The sequence below is a fragment of the Lacerta agilis genome, chromosome 1, assembly GCF_009819535.1.
Source record: "Lacerta agilis isolate rLacAgi1 chromosome 1, rLacAgi1.pri, whole genome shotgun sequence".
Classification (NCBI taxonomy): domain Eukaryota; kingdom Metazoa; phylum Chordata; class Lepidosauria; order Squamata; family Lacertidae; genus Lacerta; species Lacerta agilis.
This window is the reverse complement of record NC_046312.1, coordinates 31,530,215-31,553,558: the sequence shown is the minus strand read 5'-3', so window position 1 is coordinate 31,553,558 and position 23,344 is coordinate 31,530,215. Positions and strand designations below refer to the sequence as shown.

At 46.8% G+C, this 23,344-nt stretch overlaps 1 protein-coding gene across 2 annotated transcripts; it reads right to left on the bottom strand.

The window, feature by feature from the left end:
- Positions 1-13,957: 13,957 nt before the first annotated feature.
- NKX2-1 (NK2 homeobox 1) lies at positions 13,958-21,727 on the bottom strand. Of its 2 annotated transcripts, none has more exons than XM_033143285.1 (3): positions 21,710-21,727; positions 16,152-16,519; positions 13,958-14,753 (listed from the first exon to the last, which is right to left on the bottom strand). In XM_033143285.1, the coding sequence occupies exons 2-3, from the start codon at positions 16,507-16,509 to the stop codon at positions 14,062-14,064; spliced, it is 1,050 nt and encodes a 349-aa protein (XP_032999176.1). In that variant the 5' UTR covers positions 16,510-16,519; positions 21,710-21,727; the 3' UTR covers positions 13,958-14,061. The 2 variants fall into 2 exon arrangements, with proteins under 2 accessions (XP_032999176.1, XP_032999167.1); XM_033143276.1 differs by lacking the exon at positions 21,710-21,727 and adding an exon at positions 17,408-17,727.
- Positions 21,728-23,344: the final 1,617 nt, after the last annotated feature.

The following is a 23,344-nucleotide window of genomic DNA, read 5'->3' as shown; positions in this document are numbered from 1 at the left end:
TGAGGTAGAACACCTTAGAAACTCAAACAAAGGCATCAGTGTTCGAGTGCAAAGTTATTCTTTGTTTTTGAAATTGTTCCAACATATGTGTGTCAGACGCTCCTAATCAGGAGTGCCAACTTGAATAAAATATTGTGGGGGCCCAGGTAAGCCCCGCCCCTAATAATTGATCACATGACGCAGTGCACACACACTATTTGAATGGGAATGCCCATCAACTTGGGGGAGGGTAGCCCCCTCAAATATTTTATTGTGGGGCCGAAGCCCCCGAAGCCTCTAGGAGTTGGCGCCTATGGTCCTAACCACAAACCGATCACTTAATTCATGGGATGTTTGTTCCTTAAGACACTCTTTATGCCAGGAGATGTTCCTGGTTCATTATGTGCCTAGTACACATCTCAGACTAATGATTCCAACTAGGGGTGACAAATTAAATAAAATACGGCGGGAGGTAAGCCCCGCCCCACATATTCAATCACATGGCATGGCACACACTCTATTTGAATGGGAATTCCCCTCAACTATTTTGGAAGGAAGACCCATCAAATATTTTACTGGGGTTGGTTCCTATGGTTCCAAACAATGCAGAAGCCAAGGTCCCAGGTTCAAAACCTGGCATCTCCAGCTGAAAATTTTCGCAGGTTTGGGACCTTGAAGAGCAGCTCCGGACCAAAGAAAAACTGTACCAAGCAGCTCAACCATCTGGCTTAGTATAAAGCTGCTTCAGCTTTATACTTTATTACATTTAGGGGGAGGGATGAATCTGGCTGTAAGAAAAGGGTGGTTTCCCCTTCCCATACAGTCTGCTGTCCAAGCGTCGTTGCGCCACCTCCTATTCCGCTCCATTGGGGCTTCCCAGAACAGCTTCCTCGCTGGATCGTGCAGTAAATATAATTTAGCTATGCATATTCGTTTTTAAGATGTGCTGTTTTATTGAAAATTGGTTTATCTACAACGTAGCTTTGAGGTGCGCTTTCCTTTTTAAAATAATAAAAAAAATAATTTTTATTTATTAGATTTATATACCGCCTTTCAACATAAGACCTGAGATCTGATTTTTTAATTAAATGGTTTATACACCCCCCCCAAAAAAAAGAAAGAGAAATAAGCAAATAAATAAGCGGAAAGAAAACAGGCGTTAATTTGGGAGGCTATGTACGCAAATCGTAATCCGAGGACCCAACTCTCAATTTGTAGGGAGGACGAGGATCCAGGGAGCCTCCGATTCCTTTCCATTTAGGAACGACGAGCAAAAGGTAAAGAGGAAGCAACCGGAGGCGGTTAGGAGTGCAGGAGTAAAAGAGCTGCGATCAGCTCCCTTTGGAGTCAAGGCCTCTCTCATCTGGCACTGACATGAACCCGGAAGGTGGCGAGGAAGCGGGACAGGCATCCTGAAAACACAGGCGCCTTCTCAAAAGCCTGAAATCAGCGATGGCGTTTGCGCCCGCAAACCGCAACCCCTTCAAGCCAATAGCGAACCTCCCATTGCTTTCAATGGCTGCGGAAGGCCCCCCGAGGTCTCCGTGGTTCTTGTCTTGCCAGTCCTCAACTTCTTTCCACCTTCTTCTTCATAAACATTGATCATAATGATTATTAAGGAGCGGTGTGTGCCTCTCAGCTTTCACTTAGCTGCTGGCACTTGACTGGCAAAGGGGAGGGGGGGTTTCCTTTCTACCAACACAGCCTAGGAAGTGGCTCCGAAGACGGTGCCTCGTGGGAGGGCCCAGAAGCAGGCACGGCCTTGAAGAGACTACGGTCTCTTGCTTGTCCCAAATCGAAAGCTGTGGCAAGAGGAGTTTATCACAAGGAGTCTTAAATCTGATCGCTACAGTCGTGCAATATTACTTGGCGCTTAGCAGAACAGCTGGGGGCAGGCTAGAGCCCTGCAGTGGGAGTGTTTGGCATGGATAAGACACACGAACCCGCAGCGCTCGTCCTTCTCAGTGCCTTCGTTAGAAAAGATCTCAGGTACAGTAGTCGGATCCTCCCACTTCAGTCTGAGCACCATCGTCCCATGGACTCCGTTATGAGAGACATCTCTTTCTGTCTGAAGTGTCACCCCCCGTTTTCGCTATTATCATGGTCATAATTATTTAAGATAGCCAAAAGTGACCTGGTTGCAGCAGCATTTTTCCTTTCTTTCTTTCTTCCTCACACCCACCCACCCCCCTTCCCTCTTTCCCATATAAAGCCTTGCAGTACCGCCTCTAGGCTGAATGAGTTTGTGAAGCACCATTTGGCAGACATATCATATCCATTCAAGGAATCCTGCCCTTTCTGGCGTCATCTTCGCTACACCAAGCTCGGAGAGTTACCCAGCGCACATCTCGACGCACTCGCGAGTGCGCGCGCTCCCATATTCCCTCTCCCCATCTCGCACGCACACTCAGCCAGCAAAACCCTCCTAAACGTACTCCTTTCCACCCTTGATTTCAGCCGAACTTCTTTCCGAAAGGAAATCTCTGTAGGCACAAGGTGCAAAAGGGAAAGACCAACTCTGCTGGTTAGAGCGTGGTGCTGATAACGCCAATGTCGCAGGTTCGAACTCCCTATGGAACAGCTGCATATTGTTGCATTGCAAGGGGGTTGGGCTAGATGATCCTCGGGGTCGCTTCTAACTCCATGATTCTATTATTCTAACATCGCATCCAGGTGGAGAACGACCTACTAGTTCTGCATATGGCTTTTCGGCCATATTAACACAAAGACGATCATTTCCCACACACCCCAGTCCCTCACCCCTTGCAAACTTCCGCTCAGCCGCAGTATTCAAGGACAACGCGTTATTACAAACCAAGTTAGCATTTTGCCCCAAACCATTTACCCGTGTTGTACTTTCTCTTGATTAAATGCCTGTTAACCCTAAGAGGCTAGCAGAACAATCAACATACTTCCCCAATCACCATTTGGGGAGACGGGAGGTATTCCTGGCTGTGGATTACACAGCTTGTTTTGCTTTGGTCCCGGTTTGGGGTGGCGGTGGAAAAAGCAATTAAGTTATATTTTCCAATGGGAATGTATAAAAATACTCATAGCTACAGCTTCGTGTTTAAAATAAATAAATAAGGATTGGGAAGGGACAGAAAATCTTCAGTGCTTGCATGACGGTTCTTCCACTCTCACTCTCTCTCTCCCCCCACACCTTCCCCTCTCCCGGGCACGTTATTCTGTATCTTTCAGCGTGTCCGGCTCTCATGATTGCAAATAGGCCTGTTTTCAAATGGAAATAAGACTTCCAAACTGATTATGTGTATTGAATCGGAGTCGCTCGCTAGAGCCTCTTGTTTAAAATGTATTGAAAAAAGGATGATGGCTACAGACCTCTGGAACCAGCGCGGAGAGGTCGATTTATTTTGCAACTTTTGGCCACTGGAGAATATTTCAGCAAGATAATTACGGCAGCCTGGGAGGGGGGGCGGCGCCTTGGAAACACAAACACTCTCCCGTCTAGCCTTCCCTTCATCTCCATCTCTCCCTCGCGCGCACCTGCCATTTCCAGCTCCTAACCTCAAGGAACAGGCAATGTGTGTTGACTACCACACCCCAATACTCCCTCTCAAATATTAAGCAGGAGGAAGATAAATCGTGCTGCTGCTGGGGCTGTGCAGAGACACCCTTACTTTCCTGCCCATACAACTTATCATCTATAAATGGAAGAGGGTAAGAAAACAGGAAATAAAGTGAGGATAGGGTAGAGCAGGATAAATCTCAAGGAAGATTTTAGTCTGCAGGAGAGTGAGCGTCATACTCAAACTCTTGGGGATCTTCCGAGTGCTTCATCCATATTTATCTCAGGCTTGCAAGGCCATTACTATTATCCCCCTCCCCCCATTGTAAATGTCCAGGGATGAGGCTAAACTAATGTCACGCGCATAGACTTGCTTTCCTGTCCAGACAGTTTATCATGAAAGTACCAAAAGGCTCCGAAACGTAAGATATTCTCCCCTACAAGCTGCAGATCGGCGTCTTTGGAATTCGAAGCAGCGAAAACTTCTCCAGCCTTACGCTTCACCATCCATTTAACGCAAGCGATTTCCAGCAAAGAATTCTGGGAACAACAGCTTACTCCTCACAGAACTACAATTCCCAATACCCTTAGCAAACTACAGTTCCCCCCGATTCTTTTGCGGAAGTCATGTGCTTTAAATGTGCCTAGATGGCTGGCGTGGTCTGGCCTGTGAGGATTCGGGGCGCCCAGACTCCACTGCGCGTTGCCAGCCGTCTCCCCAGTCAGTGGTCAGCAATCATAGGAGTCAACTCCTAGGGGCCTAGGTCCCTTCGGCCCTCCAATAAACTATTAGAGGGTGTCCCCCCAAAGTTAATGGGCATTGTCATTCAAATGGTGTGCATGCGCCGCATCCTGTGATCAATTAGGTGGGACGCGGCTTACCTGCACCCCCAAATATTTTATTCAAGTTGGCACCCCTGTCAGCAATGCTCCCCAGAAAGTGTCGCCAGAGCCCTTGCAGGGAACTTGCGGCGGCCTCCTGGCAACTTCAGAAAGCGGCTGGTATCTCTCCAAGCGCGGGGAGCTTGGAAAATGAGTTTTGAATGTCAAGGGGTGAGAAATGCAACCGTTTGGTAGGACTTAAGACGGACATATGCCCGCTCCTGCCTTCCCCTCCTGATTTTTGCCCATCCTGCCTTCTTCCTTTATCTTGTCCACACTCCTCCTCCCCCCTCCCGAACTCCGGTCCAGCTTTCTCTCAGCTTCTGATTGGTCGGTGCCACTTGAGCGCTTCAGAATGGACAAGTGTGTAGCGGCGCGGTTAGGATGCATAAATGATCCATCGCCCACACTATGAATATTAATGAATACTTTCACCAGAGAGATCTGTGTGTGTGAGAGAGAGAGAGAGAGTGAGTGAGAGGGAGGGAGGAGGTGGTTGGGGTTCTTTCCTCCAAACGATGACCCTTTCAAGCGCAGAATGACGAGGAGCGATGAAAATATTTGGAATCTGTAGGAAGCAGTTCATGTCCATATGGTGACAAAATATTTTTACATGTCACACATCTATAGCTGGGTGCGTCAAATTCAATTAGACGGCGGTAATTATGCATACCCGTGGTATACCTGATTAAAATATGCATATAAGGTACATAAGGTACTCCCACTTAATTTATTCAAGGGTGGTTGTGTAATGAAATTATCTTCCAGGGTTCAGATTCACTTTCAGGGTTGTACAGCCTGCGGAAATACTATAATAAACAGGTATACTATTACATTCTCAGATCAATTAAGACAAACCAGGGTAGGTAAGGGTTAGTGGCTAATGTGTAAAGAGTAGTTCCATAGACTTCAATGGAATTACATAAGTGGAAGTGGTCCTTTTACGCCCAGACCAACGATGCAGTTAAGCCTAAATAGTAGAATTCAAATCTAGCATTTCGGCTTAAATGCTTTATATTAAGATAATTCACAGGGTTGTCCTACGTGCACATAAAGCTAAATCCACTGTGTTTAATTAAGCTTATTGTGCATAGAAGTGCAGTTACAAGCTACCATCCTATCATATTTTCCTGGGAATAAGCACCATTGAAAACAGTAGGACTTACTTCCGACATAAACCTGCTTAAGAATGCACCGCCCCAATCCTAACTAAACCAAGCTACTTCTGTTTATAGGGGCTGTAGTAGGGGTTGTTTATAAGCATATTCTGGGTTTGATTACTTTTTCTTAAAATACTAAGATATCACGGTGATGATACATGGTTTGCCACTAGTTAGCGTCGTTTGAAGAGACCTGTACCTAAGCGCATGCGCACCTTTCAGCCTTACAGCCCATTCAACGTTGACCCGAATTCCTTGGGTGTAAGGACATTTGAAAGGATGCAGTCTCCTGCACACTGGGCTGGCAGGAAGTACCACTAAAAAGGTAGATTTATGCATAGAATCTGACGACAGAGCTGCAATCCTACTCGCTTAGAAATCTGTAGGAAAACGCCGTTGATTTCGAAGGAGCAGAATGAAGCCCTCATCTTCTAAATTATTTTGGCGGAGCGGGGGTCAAATATTTTTCTGAGCTGTAGTACCATCTGTTATTTGCCTCTAACTGAAACCCTGAGCATGCTGTGACCATATTTACTCTCTATTAAGTGGAAATATTACTAGAAAATCCCCTTTTTTGTTAATAGGATAGGCAATATTCTTTCTTATAATTAGTAGAAGCTGTGTAGCTGAAGTACCAAAAGTTCTCACCCGAACATGGAATTAGTAGTTTGTTTTTTTGTTAAGACTTTGTTCTGGGTCCTTATGAAGTATGGCCCACTGAATTCAATAGAGTTTACTTCCAGATAGTATTGTAGCCTTAGAAGCGTGCTTCTTTACATGTTTGTAGTTGGGAAGGGGGAAAAGAGCGAAAGTTTATAATAAAGTTACGATGGACTATTCCAAAGCTAATACCACTTAAAAACCTACAACTGCATAGCTTGCTTTCATATGAGGAAGCTTATTGTTTTACACGATTTGAAATCGAAACAAGGTATTTACTATCTAGGCGAGGTTCCGACTTCTTGCTCACCACCGGAACTGAGTTTGGGCGCCACGCAGACAAAATTAATCCAAGTCCTACTGACTTTAGTGGGCGAGTGAAGCCCACTTGACCCACGTAGACCCCACGGAATTCGGCACCCAAGTCGGTGTGCATAAAATTGAAGTCTCCAGATCGCTTGGCAAATTGTTAAACTAGCCCTTTGCTTTATCGCCAGTCTCAAAATTCCTATTTATAACTATATTACATAAATATCGGTATAATGTGGGAAGGCAGACAGGAAAACTTTGTTTCGATTTCAGTGATACCTCTGCATTTAAGCTGCTCCTTTCTTAAAGCTGAGGGGAAGATTGAGGGACAGAGAGAGAGAGAGAGATCTGAAACTCTGTGCACCCGAAGCGCTTACGGCGGAAATGCTAGGAGCTTCTGGTACTAGTTTGAAAATTCAAAGAAATGACTAACTCTGATTACAGTATTCTGAACAGCTTTCTGTTTCTGCCGAAGTACTGTGAAAGTACCCAGACTCTACCCGAAAGTCGAATTAGGGCCTTCTTTTACTATGATTAGGGTTATGTTTTCAAATGTGCGGAAGGTTTCGACGTCTTGTCTTTTCGCTTGGCTTTCTTTACTCCAACCCACTTCAGAAATTCTGCAGGCATTCATTCAGCTTGACAAATGCAACTGAATTTCCTTAAAATCAGTTTCGTCTTTCCTAGAGACTGGTGGCCTAAGCTGCTATGGAGTGGGAGGGTGAGAGGTTTCTCATGCACTATTAACCTCGAAATCAACATACAGAAACAGTCAACGAAGAACTGTTGGATACTAGATCCACGCAGCTGCATTTCGGTCCGCGTTGAAGACACGATCGGGGCAATGTTGAATATATTTGAGGTTGCCACTCTACACATACTTACTAAGGAATCGCACTGAAGCCAGAGGACCTTCCCTCTCGGTTAACATGTTTTGGATTCAGCTACAGATTTCAGTGCAAATCCAAAGAAAATAATCCTATCCGCGTCTACCAAGAAGGAATTCCTATCGAGTTCAGTGTCCTTTACTGCCAGGAAAGTAGGTACAGGATTGCTGCCTGATTGCTGGATCGTGTAAGGGAAACGGATCTCAACACTAATAGTGAACTCCATACCCACCCATCCCCATAGGAAAATAAATTTTCATCACCCTCATTCAGGGAGAAAAAAACTAAAAACAGGCGGCCGACAGAGAAAGCTACAAAAGCCGCTTGGGTTGTTTAACTTGAGTTGTTGGATGGGGAGGGGGGTTAGGAGTTGTTCCTGTCTCTTTAACCATTCTTATACTCGCAACAGTACTGCCCCATTCAAAGGAAAAGGCCAAAAATAAGGACTAGGGTGTCTTCTAGTAACAAACAAAAGCAGAAATCCGATCCAAAACTCGGATTAGGAAGAGTCTTGGAGTAAATCGGTTAGCAGGTCGCTAACAATCACAGAAGGACTCAGACCTCAGTTACTCCTCTGAGTTGTTACAGCCACACCATCCCAGCCACTGCCCCTGCCCCCCCCCGCGACGCCTCCCAGCTTCCACAGGTCCCATCAAGGTGTCTGTGCTGCTGGATCCTTTCATCACGTTTTCAAAGACACGTCTTCACACAAAGAAGGATGACCCTCCGACATCCCGACTCAGCAAAATTCTGGGCTAGCCTAGAGAGCTCGAAACATTTACAGTCAGAAGAAAATTATCCAAATGGGAAGACCTTCCTGGTGACATTACCAAACGGAAACCAAGCGGCCTCACGAAGCCTTAGGTCTCAAGAAAACGACGGTTCTGAGCCCCCCCCCCAATGGCGACAGCAAAAGAGAGCAGCTCGTTTGACCACGGGGAGAGCCAAGTGATCAAATTTTAAACGTAGCTAGCACCCCGCAAGCTGAAACATGGAAAGGACCCCCACATAACTCCTTAGAAACAGGCCTCACAGACATCATGAAACTTACTTCCCAGAGAAAGTGTCGACAATCAGGAAAGTCTGGTTGGAGGAAGGGGTCCAACTAAAACCATGATTTCTGGTGTGTGTGTGCTAAGGTAGAAAAGGTGGCTCATTACACCTTAGGCTGATGAAGCCAAATTTCCTTCGATTAGGATTAGATCCCTGCAGGCGGGCCCAGAAACGGCAGACACGGTCCTTTCTAAAAAATAGTTATCTCTTTAACAAGCCATCAAAGCAAAGCTGAGGAAGATAGACAGACAAACGTTTCCCGGCTACAAAAAAATCCGAAGCACACACACTTAGCTGTTTTCTTCCTGCACAAATGCCATGTTAGCTTGACACTCAGCGCCCTAAAGGAACGTGGAAGGAAGCCCCCTCTCATTTGCCAAATTCGCCTCCAAATAAGAATACCTATCCGAGACACACTTACGAGGAAGTCAGTCCCACTGAAAGCTTTCCTCGTGGTTAAGTGCGTCGAAGTTCGGGGTCCCAGCATCGACAGCTTCTGATCAAGCCCCCTGCCTTCTTTATCTCCTCCTGGCCACAGCTTCCGAGAAGAGGAGGGATGGACATAAAATGTTTGAGAGAGAAAGAGAGAGAGAGAGTTGACCTTACCTGATCTCTTCTGTGCCTGTTGTGGGGAAACAAACGCAAGTCATTTCGTGTTAATCACCAAATTGCCATAGACGAGAGTATTTCTACTTTCCAGAACCGTTTGATAGCACAGACATCATATTTCCATTTACTGTGACCTCCCCTCTTCCCCCCACGCCCCCCCACCCCCGGAGTCATCAGCAGACCAACTGGGCAGATGAGAAAGATGCTGTCAACTTTGCTCCAACTAGTTTACCATACAAGGATTGATCATCTTCACGAGCCACTCAGTGTTTACCTCCAAGTCCTCTTTTGTCCAAGCAGCCCTCAGCGACTGGACAAGAGCTGGTTCTCCAGCGAGGCCCTTGTGTACCTGCTGGCCTGACTGATCATATATATATATCTACAGGCAGATGCTTTCTCTCGGGCTTCGCTTCATTTTCCAGCTTTTACGAATGTTCAAAACAAACAGTCGGGCTGCACTTCCATGCAACATTTGTGCCTTCATAAGAACTGATAATGTGGCAGGATTCCTAGACAATACTCAGGGGGTGGGGGAAGGGAACTGGCCATCTTTTCCAATGGGTGAGCTGGGTGACATTTTCTCCCTTCAACAAGCAATCCGCGGAAACCTCAAAACCTGGTTTTGAGACCAAAGAAGACCTTGCTTGGGCGGAGGGATGGGAGAGAGAAGGTGGCTTGATATTGATCTTCAAATATGAAGAAGCTCTGAGCCATTATATGCAATTCCTCCCCTTTTATCTATGGGGTGTTTATAGTTCAATGGTGCAAACTGTGGCTAGAGTGGGACAAGGGGATAGAATAATATATTCTAACTTCTTGTCCTACTCTAGCTACATTTTGCACCATTTGATTAAACACCCCATAAATATAAGGGGAGGGAATGCTCTCTCCGGTATCCAGGCAAAGAGATGGGAACAAAATAGTCAGCCTCGATTAGATCCCATTACCCGTTGTTGTTGTTGTTGTTGTTGTTGTTGTTGTTGTTAAAGTCCACAGGCCTCTCATCATTTTCCCCCCCATGTGGACAAGGATAGAACTTCCATGCACACCAAAAGTTCGTTTTTCTCCTCCATCGTTCCAAGTTTTAATCACTTCCCTTCCCTTTTCTCCTCTCAGTCACTCAGCACAACAGGCAACACCAATCTTACAAGGCCAGGGTGATTCCGCACCCGCCCTGGTGTAATACAGATTTTCCCATTTTAGCCTATGGGCGCAGTATTAAGCACACTCATTTTACAAACGAATTTCCCTGAAATCAACGATGGTCCACTTCCAAATCAAACGCAGCTGGAACTTCGGCCTTAAACGAAATTATGCTTATTGTAGGGCTAGTCCAAATTCTCAAAATGTGTTTGGAGGGAAATTTCGATTTTAAAAATATTTTTAAAATAAACCAACAAACGAAACCATAATGGCTTGCATCAATTCAGACAGAAGTATACCCTGGGGGGGAGTCTTTTTCTATGATTAAACCTCAATGCTATTACGTCATTTCTTTAAAAAAAGAAAAAAAGAAAAAGCGAGAGAAAGAACTATAATTTTGCTAGAGCCGTTTTGTTTGCATTTCTGCTGACTGATATGTAAATACAGTTTGAATTGTGTTTGCTTGGACTCTAGAGGTCTATAAAGAGACGAATTCACCTTTTCTGTGGAACAAGCAAACAGACTTTAAACTAAGCCGACATCAGACAAAGTGGAAGCCAGTTTATTTAATCGAAACTAAATCTAGTCGCAGTAAGATAAGTCAGTGTACATAATCATCCATTACAGTCATTACTCCCACCACCAAATATGTGTTTATTAAGCTTGTCCAGATAAACTCGATCCATTTATTTTCCCGAGGCTCTTCGGGACAAACACGTTTCCATGTTTTTTCTTCTAAGGCCTAACTTTAGGGCTGCGGAGGTGGGGGCGAGATGGGGGGGGGCAAGACAAGAGACTACTAAAGTACCTTCAGGAATGCTGTTTTATAACCGCCTCCCTTCCCCTGTCTGTCTCAGTCAACAATTCATTTACTTCAGGAAAGAAAAAAGGAGAGAGAGAAAACGACTATAAAATTTTGAGATCCCTTAACACAGTTAAAGAGAGTTGTGAATTGTAGACACGTTATTTAAATAAGGAGGTTTTGTTTTGTTTTGTTTTTTAATTCCAAGAGCTGAACTCTACTGGATGTGTCTCCAAACCGAGAGATTTATTATTGGCGAGCTTCTCGCTGCTGATTTCCCTTTGCCAAGACCCTCAGCGCAGTTATTTGAAGCTTTTTCATTTAGGAAGGGGAGAAAAAAGAATCACAAAAAAGACACGCTGGCGTTTGAAATGACAGCCTCGAGTGCTCCGTTTTGGGCTCCGCGGATGCTAATTTTAGCGCAGAGGTATAAAAGGCGAGTTGGGGGGGGGTAGAGAGAGAGACCTGATTTAGAAAAGAAAAAAAAGGAGCAGCTGGAAATGTTTCTCCCGCACTTGACCAAAGTCTCTCACTTTCTCGCTCTCCCTCTGTAAACAAGAGATCTACATTTTATATTGCACCGAATATTTAATATCTCTCTGCTGACGCACGTGACGAAGAGTTGGAGACGCATATATGTGCACATATCGTTATATCAAGAACCAAGCCTCTATCCCAACCCCCAACCCCACCCTACCCTCGCCACCAGCCCTAGAGGGGAGTGGATTCTCTGCTTAGGCTGTGTAGCCGTTTCGTTTGCGCGGTTGTTGAAGCCCTTTCTGTCTGTACAATTCTCACCCCATCTCTCTCATTCATTCATTCATTTCTCTCTCTCTCTCTCTCTCTCTCTCTCTCTCTCTCTCTCTCTCTCTCTCTCTCTCTCTCTGTGTTCCTGTGCCCTTCACCCTTGCAGATAGATAGATAGATAGATAGATAGATAGATAGATAGATAGATAGATAGATAGATAGATAGATAGATAGATAGATAGATAAATAGATAGATATTGCATATATTGGATATCTCAAGCCAAGCTAGGATTACGTATCCGACCGGGGCTCCTAAGCAGAGAATGATTAAACCCTTTTGCTGATCATTATCCAGAGATGCCCGTAGACCGACTGTTTGCAGTGCAATCAGCCGTGAGCTTCACGTGGGCTCTGCCTCGCAGGGTGCTTTGGGTTTTGGTTTGTTTCTCCCTTGCCTACAACTCTTTTATGTCCGATCCGCAGAAAGCCGCTTTACTTGGATGTAAAGTCCTTTCGTTTTGCTCTCCCTGGAAGCTCCTTTTTTGAGCGCCGCCTGTTTCTTGGCTCGTGACGTCGTGACTTTTTCTACCGGCTTAAAACAACGGGAAAGTTATAAAACTATTCTCAGTTCACAGCCATCGACAAATCTGCCTGGCCTGAAAATCGGAAAGGGAGGGCAATATACACACACATATATATCTCAGACCCGCCCGCCCCCCATTCAATTTGTGTGTGCGCGCGCGCTTCAAGGTTAATTCAATTTACACGATACACCTCGTGCACAATAAACTATCGTTTTATTTTGATTATAAATAAGATGACTGTACTTTCCTTAAAATACAATTACATAGGAAACCTTTGTAGAAATGGTGTTTTTACAAGTTAATAAATCTGGACGCTCTTTACAAAGACTTGATATCCACCACCCCCCCCCCCCAACCCTGTTAGTACGCTCCTGGTTAGCTTCCTTCCCCTGCATTAACAGCATCTTAAAAGCACCCTTTCGGGATTTCGATTAGTGGGTCTGCAAATATTGTCTTTCCTCTGCGAATGACGCCACTTGGATTCCCTTGTCTCCATGCCTTGCTACTTATCTTGGGCAGGACTCCCTGTCGTCGTATTCTCTAGTTAATCGGGAATATAACATACGAATCGATCCTATATCTGTATGTGCTGATCAGTTTCCCCGAAATGTGGACCCGATCGTCCTTCCTGTGCCGCTTTCCCCGTTGAATTCAACGGGCGTTGGGAAGGAAGCTTATTTGCGCAAATTCGGCTCCCGAATTGCATTCTTTTTCTTTTTCTTTTTGGAGGTGTTAGGAAGGTTGGGGAAATAGCAAAGGGCAATAAGAAAGATAAGTGATCTTTATAATTTATTAGAAGCTCCTCAGGAAGTATATTTAAAGCCAAATATATCTACATAAGTTACAAGGGGCGGAGAGAAAGAAAGAAAGATAAACGTGCGCCAAATAATTTCACCGATCTGCGGACATCCATTTTTATTTTTTTTTAAAAAAGTGGGTTTTCCTATTTTATTTTATTTTATTTTTAAAAAGTTTTGATTTGTTTGGTAGATCGTTGCTTGATATATTCCTTTTAATCAACAAAATAGTCAGGATGCTAAAAACTATGGGTTTAGTCCAACGTTTTTGACAGCATTATACAGCTACAGGTTCACATCGAACATAAGGGGGAAGGGGAAGCTAAGCCGTGATAGCACCCGCGTTTCCATCCACCGTCTGGGCTGAAGGCCAGCGAAGGTTCTCCGTCTGTGCATTGTTTTTGAAGAGTGTGTGTTTGTGGGGGAGGAGGGGGGACGCTAAAGTTTTTGGGGCAGTGAGGGAGGGGAGAAAACACCCACCCTTCGCCCCGAGGGTTTTTGTTTGTTTGTTTGTTTGTTTTCTTATCTGTACATACAAGCCTCCACTGGAGATCCACCTCACGCCGCGGGCACACGGTCCATCGTGGGTCTCAGGGGCCACCAAACTCCTCCAGACAACGCTCCAGGCCTTCAGCAACACGGCAGCCATTTCACAACTTAAGAAGTCTGCTTCTGGTCCTCTCGTCTGTCCCAAGGACACAACACCCCACCCCACAGTTCTGGTCTTTTCTTTTTTTAAAAAAACAAAAACAAAACAAAAGCAGAAAAAAGGAGAAGAAGGGAAGAAGTCAAAGGAGGAGGAGGGTGCGTGTGTATTTGTGTGTGTTTTTGTGTGCGTGTGTGTGCCTGTGAAAAAGAAAAGGAAGGGGTCAGCCCGTAGGACAAGGACGAGGTGGTGGGCCCCGTCGGGGCGGCCCCTTTCACCAGGTCCTCCCATATAGCAAGGTGGAGCAAGACATGGCCGTCCCATAGTCCGAGCTGGACGAGTTCAGGTGGGACAGAGCCGACACCTGGCTCTGGAGGGACGAGGGGCTGCTTCCCGCGTGCTGGCCCAAGTCTGGCGACTGGCCGGCACTGCTGGCTTGGTGGCTCTGGTGCTGTCCCAGGCTGGCGCCGTTGGAGGCCACGGTGATGGCGGTGGCCGCAGCCTGCTGCTGGTGGTGGCCCTGGAGCGCCGCCGCTGCCGTGGGCGTGTTGGAGCCCGCCTGACAGGGCTTGCCGTCCTTGACCAGGACCGGGACAGCCACCCGTCGGGGCGAGTGCTGCTGCTGCTGCTGGCAAGAGGCGCCGTCCTGCTGCATCTGCTGCTGCGCCGCCTTGTCCTTGGCCTGCCGCTTCATCTTGTAGCGGTGGTTCTGGAACCAGATCTTGACCTGCGTGGGCGTCAGGTGGATCATGCTGGCCAGGTGCTCCCGCTCGGGCGCCGACAGGTACTTCTGCTGCTTGAAGCGCCTCTCCAGCTCGTACACCTGCGCCTGCGAGAAGAGCACGCGGCGCTTCCGACGGGGCGTGCTCTGCAGCGGGGCCATGCTCTTGCTCACGTCGCCCAGCGAGCTCAGGCTGCCCATGCCGCCCATGTTCATCCCGGACGACGGGCCCATGAAGCGGGAGACTGTGGGAGGGAGGAAGAAACAGCGGGGGAAGGAGCGTTAATCAGTGGAACCAAGCGCAAAGCCGAGGAGGAGACTCCGGCAGACCCGCGGGGAGCGGCTTGGCCCGCATGCCGGGAGGCCGAATCCTGTTATCGAGATCCAGATCCACAAAGGGGGAAAAAAGGCCATGGTTGACATGTCCCTAGACATTATAATAATAGCAACAATAATAAATGCTAAACAATAATATCTAGTCAAATCCCTACAACACTAATACCAGTTTACACTGATACCGGTGAAAATGTCAACGCGGAAGACGCTGAAAAATCGGCAGAAATCCGTTTCTAAATAGGATTTGAAACGGATATGGTATCTGGTGGCTTTGTAGAGTACGTTGTCCACGCTGCAACCCCCCCCCCCCCGCTTAAAACAAGAACAAAAAAAATCTTCTCGTGCAGAAGTGACTAGAAACGGCCAGCGAGGAGAATTCAAATTTAGGAAAAGGGACATTTTCATGCTTATCTATCTAGCTATCTACCTCACACATACATCCCTGCATACATTAAGAAAGGATAATCTAAGGATAATCTAAGAACCATATACTCCACTTTTGCAACGCCGTTTACACCTTGTAATCTATCAAAAAATAACCACCTGTCAAAAAATAAATAAACGTTACTTCCCCGCCCTTTTCACATCCTTTATGGGTTATCTATTTCTCTCCGTTTATTAATTTCCTTAGACGTAGTCCAGAGCCTGCCTTCGTACTTCTAAAGCAGATCAGGCTTAGGGATCTAATTCATTTCGCACCTGTTCAATTTTTATTTAGACTTTAAAGGGCCACCGGAACCTCATCATCTTCACGAACCCTCGCCTTAGGGTTTTATTTGAACAATTTGTTTGGCGTCCAAACATTTTATTATTTCCTATATTCAAGCGCGCTCCCTCACACGTTTTCTTTTCTTCTGGGCGCGCATTATTCTTTATTCGTAAGTCCCTTCCTTCCCTCCTGGTCTCAGCCACCCACATTTGTCCAATAAAACGCTTCTCCTCTCTTTGTGAATGCGCTTAGCCGCTGAGATTAATCATAAGGCGCAAGAGATGCCCCTTCCTCCCTCCAGCCAAAGCCAGGAGCAGACAAGAACCCAGGAGCCCAGGACAAGGTCAGAAACCGGTTGCAGTTTTGGTTGTTGTTGTTATTAATTATTATTATTATTACTACTACTACTACACAAAAATTGGGGGAGTGGGCGGGGGAGCAACGTCCAGACCAGCTTCATACCAAATGCTCCCCCTCGCGCCCTTCTCCGCTCTAACTGCTGCCCCACACTACCCTGTCTGCCGGGGACCGCGCGACCGCGCCGCGGGAAAAGGTGGAGAGAGAAGGAGAAGGGGGGGGAAAAGCTCGGAGCACTTACTTGTGGAGAAGCGGGGGTCCGGGTTCGCCCCGTACCAGCCGGTGGCGGAAGCGCTGTTCCTCATGGTGTCCTGGTAAGGTGGAAGGTCTCCCATGTTTCCATTGCAGTAGCCCCCCATGGCGGTGTGCGAGAGCTGAGGGACCCCGGCGGCTGTCATGTGGTAGGCAGCGGTGACCGTCCCGTTGTGGCCCATGGGGTGCTGCTGCATGGCCGGCTGCGCAACCTGCGACTGCCTGTAAGCTGCCAGAGGAGCCCCCAAGTTACTCCCCTCCATGGCCACTTTCTTGTAGCTTTCCTCCAAGGGGCTCAAGATGTCAGACACTGAGAAAGGAGTCGTATGCTTTGGGCTCATCGACATGATTCGGCGGCTGGGGGGAGAGGAGGGAAAAAAGGGAAAGGGGAGGCAAAACTCTCTCTCTCTCTCTCTCTCTCTCTCTCTCTCTCTCTCTCACTCACTCTCTCTCTCCTTTTTTTTTTTTTTGCCAAATATTCTGGTGTGTTGCCTCCACGCCGATCTTGTTGGATGAACACGTAACCGAGTGGACCAAGTCCGCCTTAATTGGATTGAGTGGAGGCTCAGAGCTGCCTTTCGTTTGTTTTAGCCAGACGCCAGGTTTTAGGCTGCCACCAGAGGCGGGGCATAGGCACTAAAGCAACAAGACAATAGAACCCCACATCTTGCCCGAGATAATTAGCGTACATGCTGATGACAAGGTAAACACCTTTTAAGTTTTTTCCCCTCTTTTACTTCTCAGGCTTTCCCACCCGAACCACCTGCCCACTCAGCCTTTATTTTTTATTATTTTTAATATATATATATATATATATATATATATATATATATATATATATATATATATATATATATATATATATATATATATCAAAAGCCTTAAAAAATTAAAAAATGCAACGATTGAAAGGGAAAGTCCTGCCCTCTCCCCTCCCCCGAATCAATCGGTTTATGGATTTATTGTTCGGGAGGGGTGCGAATCGAACCCTAAGGCTGGAGAGGGGCTCTAAAGAGGTTCCAATATGGAGAAAGGAGGATTGGGAGAGGCGCGCGGGGGGGGGAGCTTTATTCCTTCCCCCGCCCCGCCCGTGGGCGAGTTTCACAAAAAGCAAGCCGGTTCGGATCCTAAGCCCTCTTTACCCACTACCACCCAACTACCCACCCACCGACCCACACGCTCCCCCCATACTTCCTCCATTCACCCCCCACCTCCTCCTCTTCCTCCTCCTCCTCCTCCTCCTACCTCAGTCTGAACGAGGAAGGTCAGGACTGAAGGACTGGATTTAGCCACCACCAAGCACCACCATCACCCGCCCCCGCCTCCCCTTCGTAAGCACCCGAGGAAGAAAAGAACAGTCTCTGTGTGAAATAGCACCGGGATGGAGCGTTCCTACATCGCCAAGTTGGCAGGAATCCGCTCTCTGGCCAGACATTGGACGGAGCCTCGAGAGAGGCGCGGAGGGTTGTCTAGAGCAAACTACTTGTGCCTTATCAGCGCTGCTTAGGAGACATAAGCTATAGAGCCTATAGGAAGCTTATCTGTCCGAGGCTCCGAGCGCATCCCCTCCCCGCCCGCACCGCCCACGCCTCGCCAAATATATGTTCTCTGTACATGCAATCATCTGATCGTTTTGTCTAGCTCGTTACTCCGCAGGCAGATGGAAGCTGGAACTTTGGGGTGGGGGTGGGGGATGTTGCGCGGGGTGGGGGGGGATAGAAATGTGTGTAAAGCAATTGTATAAGGATGATGGGCTGCTGGAAAACACATTAAAGCTAAGAGCCCGTTTGTTATTTTCCAATAGGAACCGTGTCACGCACTCCTCCGGGCCACGTCTAAAGCTTAAAAGCAGCTTCTCGGGTTATTTATGAATCAGAGGCGCCAGGGATGGAAAAGACCTGTTAGGTCATCACCCTGCCAGTGGAGAATTGTGTCTTTCATTTCCTAATATTCCGCTCAGCCTAATTGCGGCCACCTCGGTGTCAAGAGAAATCGAGAGCTGCCTGGGGGACGGAGGCTTGAAGGCGGCTCCACCACGATCCACAAGCCGGTTAAGGCGCGCTGCTGAGGGGAGGGGGGAGGGAGCCTCGAGGGGCACGATCCCACGCCCCGCTCAAGCGAGTAGAGGATTTCCCCGGTTGATTTTAATGGGCATGCGTGGGTGTGTCAGATCTGCCTCTTCATAATGGCTCCGTTCCAAATAGGTCTGCTTAGGCGGCTCGTGGATCCACCGGCGCGCGCCCTTGCTCCAAGCGATATTTAACACGCGCAAGTTCCGCAGGGAAGGGAGGGAAGAATCCCATCATTAGAAGGGAAGGCGAAAGGCGGTGGGCGGGCAAAGAAGAAAAGGAAAATAACTCAAAGTGGGGAGGGGAAACTCACCCAGGCCTAGAGCGTTGGCACCAAATTTAATAAAGAGATTCTTTCAAGCTGAAGGAAATAGCAAGGCAAGGGAGGGGGCAATTTACCTGGTAGGGTTTTTGGTTTTTGGTTTTGTTTTAAATAACAACAACAACAACAACAACAACAACAACAACAACAACAATAATAATAATAATAATAATAATAATAATAATAATAATAATAATAATAATAGAGTCTCAAATAACAGTTAAGTCCTAACAAGTTAAGTAATTGCCCCTGGTAAATATGTTGGCGTCTCTCGGCTGGGGTTGTGCTTTTAAAACAAACAAATAAATAAATAAAGGCGAAAGTGCACTTGCTGCTACCCGGGGATAACTAAATATCTTTGTCTAAAGTGGCGGCGTAAATGGCCGGTCGCTTTGTCACTGGCTCGATATTAATGCCTAAGGATCATTTCCCTTCAATTGGGAGCCTCTCATGGAGGAGGCAAGAAAGCGCTTAGGAGAAAAGTAGGTGCCCAGAGGAGAGTTCCCAGCCTTCAAGTCGAAGCCTGCGCGGTGATTATACTTTGCCGCTCGGCAAAAGGTGAGCTTCTCCACGCCAATATAATTGCAGCTACTCACCCCCCCCCCCCCAATCAGCCCCTCCGTTTCCCCCTCGACTTCTCCGGGCGCCAAGTTACAGATAGCCGCCACCTTAACACTGCAGTCCCAAGCGCGCTCGGAAGTCAATGCCGTGGAAATGAATGGGATGGACCCACACCCCAAGTTGAGGTGTATAGGGCGAGGGATGCTTTAGGCTAGAATATTAAGCGGCGCTTACGGTGGAAACAACTTTCACGTGCGTGAACCGCATACAAGTAACGCATCGCCCTAGATAGATTTCTTGGAAGGAAACCAAGGGAACTTCGTTCCCAAGAAGTTTGTTCGCATCGGAGAGAGAATTTTTTTTTTGGGTGTCGGGGAGTTTCTGGATTCGTGAGGAAACTTAGAAATCAAAAGCGTTCCTTCTGGGCACTTCTGAGCCCTGTTTTGAAGCAAATGCTGGGATGGGAGCCGTTCTGCTCGCCTCTGAGTTAATGCGCCATTTCTTTCTTTGCTTCTTTGGGGAAATCTATTCACCGAAGTGATTAAAATAATTTAGTTACTGGGGAATCGAAAGTTATTTTCCCCTTCCCAAATGCATTTTTTTTAAAAAAGTTGGTGATTTCATGACTGTTCGGCTAATAATGATAATTATAATGAGAATGCAAAACACATAGTAACACCAAAACTAGTTATAAGGTCATAGAACTGTATGCTAAAATACTGAGGGGTGAATTGCAATATCTGTTACGGTCATAACAGATACAAAGACTTTACAATAACTGGTTGTACTAATGACTCTTTTGATTTCTTGAAAATATCTCATCTCAACTTTTTAATAAATACGTTATATAAATACAGGACTGGCATACTTATTGGGATAACGGCTTTTAGATTCCTCCCTCCCTCCTTTCCCTACTTTTATATACTCAATAACTTGTTCGTTTTAAGGAACTGAACTCAATTCACTCTACTCATCCAAATTGTTTTACCATTTTATATATATTAAAAAATTTCTAGCAGCAGCTCAAACCATTAGGATTGTTCAGTAAACATTTTAGGGTGCATTAGAGACAGAGGATAGGCACACGCACATACTATATACACACGCACAAATACACATACTAGAAAATAAGGATGTCGAAGGCTTCTTTACAATTAAACGAATCTGCCAACGTGTACTGCAAGGTAGTTCCTTCTTGAGCAGGGGAATATGCCTCTGTTGTTTTGTGATATATAAAATCAGCATGCACTGATGTTATTTGTTTTCTCGTTTATTTCTTGTAACGAGTGTGGATTTCATTATCTTCTAATGCCCACGCCCTCTCGACTCCAATATTTTCTTGGGAGTGTCTTTTGGGGTGGAAAGGTGGATATTTCGTATGTGCTCCCCTTTGGGTGTGCATTATTAAGTTTGTTTATTAAAAAAAAAATTGTTACCATCTTCTTGATGAGGAAGAGGACCTGTCCACGGTGGGACCTGGCTATTCCAGATAGGGATGGTTTGATCATTCTATCTTCACGTGAGTGTCATGCGGGAATTTTGTCATAGAATTAAATGGGAATTTTGCAATGGAACTAAACAGGAGGTGGATAGCCCCCTGAGGGAAGATTTTCAGTGAAACACCCTGAGCCCCAAACCAGTTGAGCCGAGGCGTTTGAACCGAGGCCGATTTACGGGGCCCCGGTTATATTTCCACTCCATTCCCAGCAGCTTTACTTGATATTTGAAGTAGTTTCCCTTGATTTAAAACAAAACTGACCTCCAGCATCAGGGAACTTAGATTTTGCACCACCGATCATTTCCGCAGATCGATTCGTTACAATGTCCATAATAAGGTCGACCGATTCCGTAGCAATTTCGTGGACTCGGATTGGACTACTCTGGAGTAAACGGGTGGAACTAACCTTTACTCCGGAGTAGCCCTGCTAAAATTTATTTGACCTGTGGGGATTGAACGGAGAGTGGCTCGTTCTTAATTTTAGCCCTCATTCTCATTTGGAAAGCCCGGCGTGTCTTCACAGCCTGCCTCTTAAAACCGAATTAAGTTCCGCTAAAGTGAATCGGGTTTATTTCCCGAAGTACCAGGCGCTGTCTGAGGCAAGCCCTTTCACGCTCCTCCGGATCGGCTATCTGCTTTCCCACAGCTAATCAATCCAATTTAGGCTCTCCCTCCTCGAACTGGCGAGGATAGTTTCCTTTGGAAATCTCCCTTTCCAGCTAAATTTGGAGGGAGCCTGCCTTTGCAGAATCCACTGACGCCTTCCTTCTCCGTGCTCACTGCTGCTAGCCTAATCACACCGTATCCTTTCACCTGGCTGAATTAACACCAATCAATCCATAAAAAGAAGAAGCGGAATGAAAAAGTAAAGAGAAAAGGAGGAGAGAAATGCAACGCCTTTGGCCTGCTTAAAGGATTTCCCACTCGGCCCATGCCCTTGAGGAGAGTCTCCCAAACCTCCCCCCACTTCCCGGTGTCTGCGAAATGCTTTTGATTTACTGTCCGACGGCTTCAATAGTTTGACCCCACAGAATCCGACTGATAACTCTCCACGTTGGGTGGAAGGGGGGGAGGAGAAGAGGGGAGGACTTTCCTACTCAAACGGTGCCAACCTCAACGCGGACGGTGCCCCCCCCCCCGAACCTGCAGAGTCTTCCAGGCTCCTCCACACCAGATTGCGGGGACTCAGAGGAGGCGTTTCTCGAAAGGAGCCCACGGGGGCTCTCCGGAGAGAGCTCACCTCCCACCCCTCACCCCACCCCCTAGGCTCCCCTTGCCGCCCTTCAGTGTAGCTGCCAAGCATTTTCCAAGTGAATGGAGAAAACTGGCCGTTAAAAGCGGGGGCGGAGAGGGGCTGCTTTAAATGGGCAAGCTCTGACTAAATTGTAAATTGTGGATTCTACTGACAAGGCCCTTTGGGGGCTGCCGCGTGAAGGACCCCTGAAGGGAGTAGCCACAATGACCGGGAGGAGTGGATTAAAAAGTAGTATTTCTACAAAGGTTTGGGAGGAATGGAGGCACTTCTCTGTGCTAGGAAGGAAGGAAGGAAGGAAGGAAGGAAGGAAGATAAACAAGGAGAGAAAAGCTTTAATAAAACAAGGTATCTCTTAGAAGTCGCAACGCAGTAGGTTGGCTTTAATTTTTTTCCGGCAGCACCCGAAATAGAAACAGGACCAAGGTCCTGCAATTCAGCAGGCCTCAATGAGGCGCTTAATTCAGACCCCCGACAGACGATTCCTTGGCTAGAGGTCAGCCCCTCCTTAGGAAACTTTCCTTCCAAAGTGAGTGTGCTTAAGATGGCGTTCTTCGCTGTGAATGCTGGAGACGCTCTTGCTTAAATTAAGCACCCGCTTAGGCACTTAATGAATAACGCCCTTAAACCAGAGTGGTCTCGCCTAACGTCTTCCCAAGACATTTATTTCCTTTCAGCTGGGAGGGTTCAGGAACACTTTATCAATTCTCCCCGATTGTGCAGAGGCTGGATTTCAGGAAGCGCGCCCCCTCCGCCTTTCCAACCGGTTTCTTCACAAAGCAAGCCCACATTGTTGGACTTCGGCTGAGGAGCAGCCACCACATTTAAACACACGGAGGTTGGACTTCACCCATCCCTTCAGGCTCCCCCCCCCAAGGACTCTCTGTTTCCTGGGAGCAAACAGTTTAGGGTGGATGTCAGTCTCATAAGCGGCGCAGTTAGAAGATTCCTAGACTCTGGACAATCTGAAGCCTGCCTCCATCTTTTGATGCTGAACTGTGTGTGTTTCTAGACGTTACTCCAAAATGTCCCAAGACAGCATTCAGGGACCCTCCTGCTCAATCTGCTGAATGGGGCCCTAGACTTCTGCCCGGTAGTTCTGCCCTGACGGTTCCCTGAGCGTCACTGAAACAAGGAGAACGAATTCCAAATCTGAGCTGTTTTTAGAACCACTCGTTCAAATAAGGGGGCTGGGGAAGCGGGTATAAATTAAACAGTCCTGACCAAATTGCAAACTGGGGATTCTATTGAGGCTGCAGTCTTAACGACCGCTGGCGGGAGTAGCCACAATGGACTGAGCTGGATTTTTGTGGATGAGTTGCCACCCTCACTTTCCCAAAAGATCTGTGGCATAGCATTGATTTTGGAAGAAGCGGGCTTTGATTGACCTCAACTGATAGTCTCTTCCACTGAAAATCCATGTGATTGCGTCCACATACGTTTATTGGGGTCTTGGTCTTCTCCGTATTACATTCAGGTT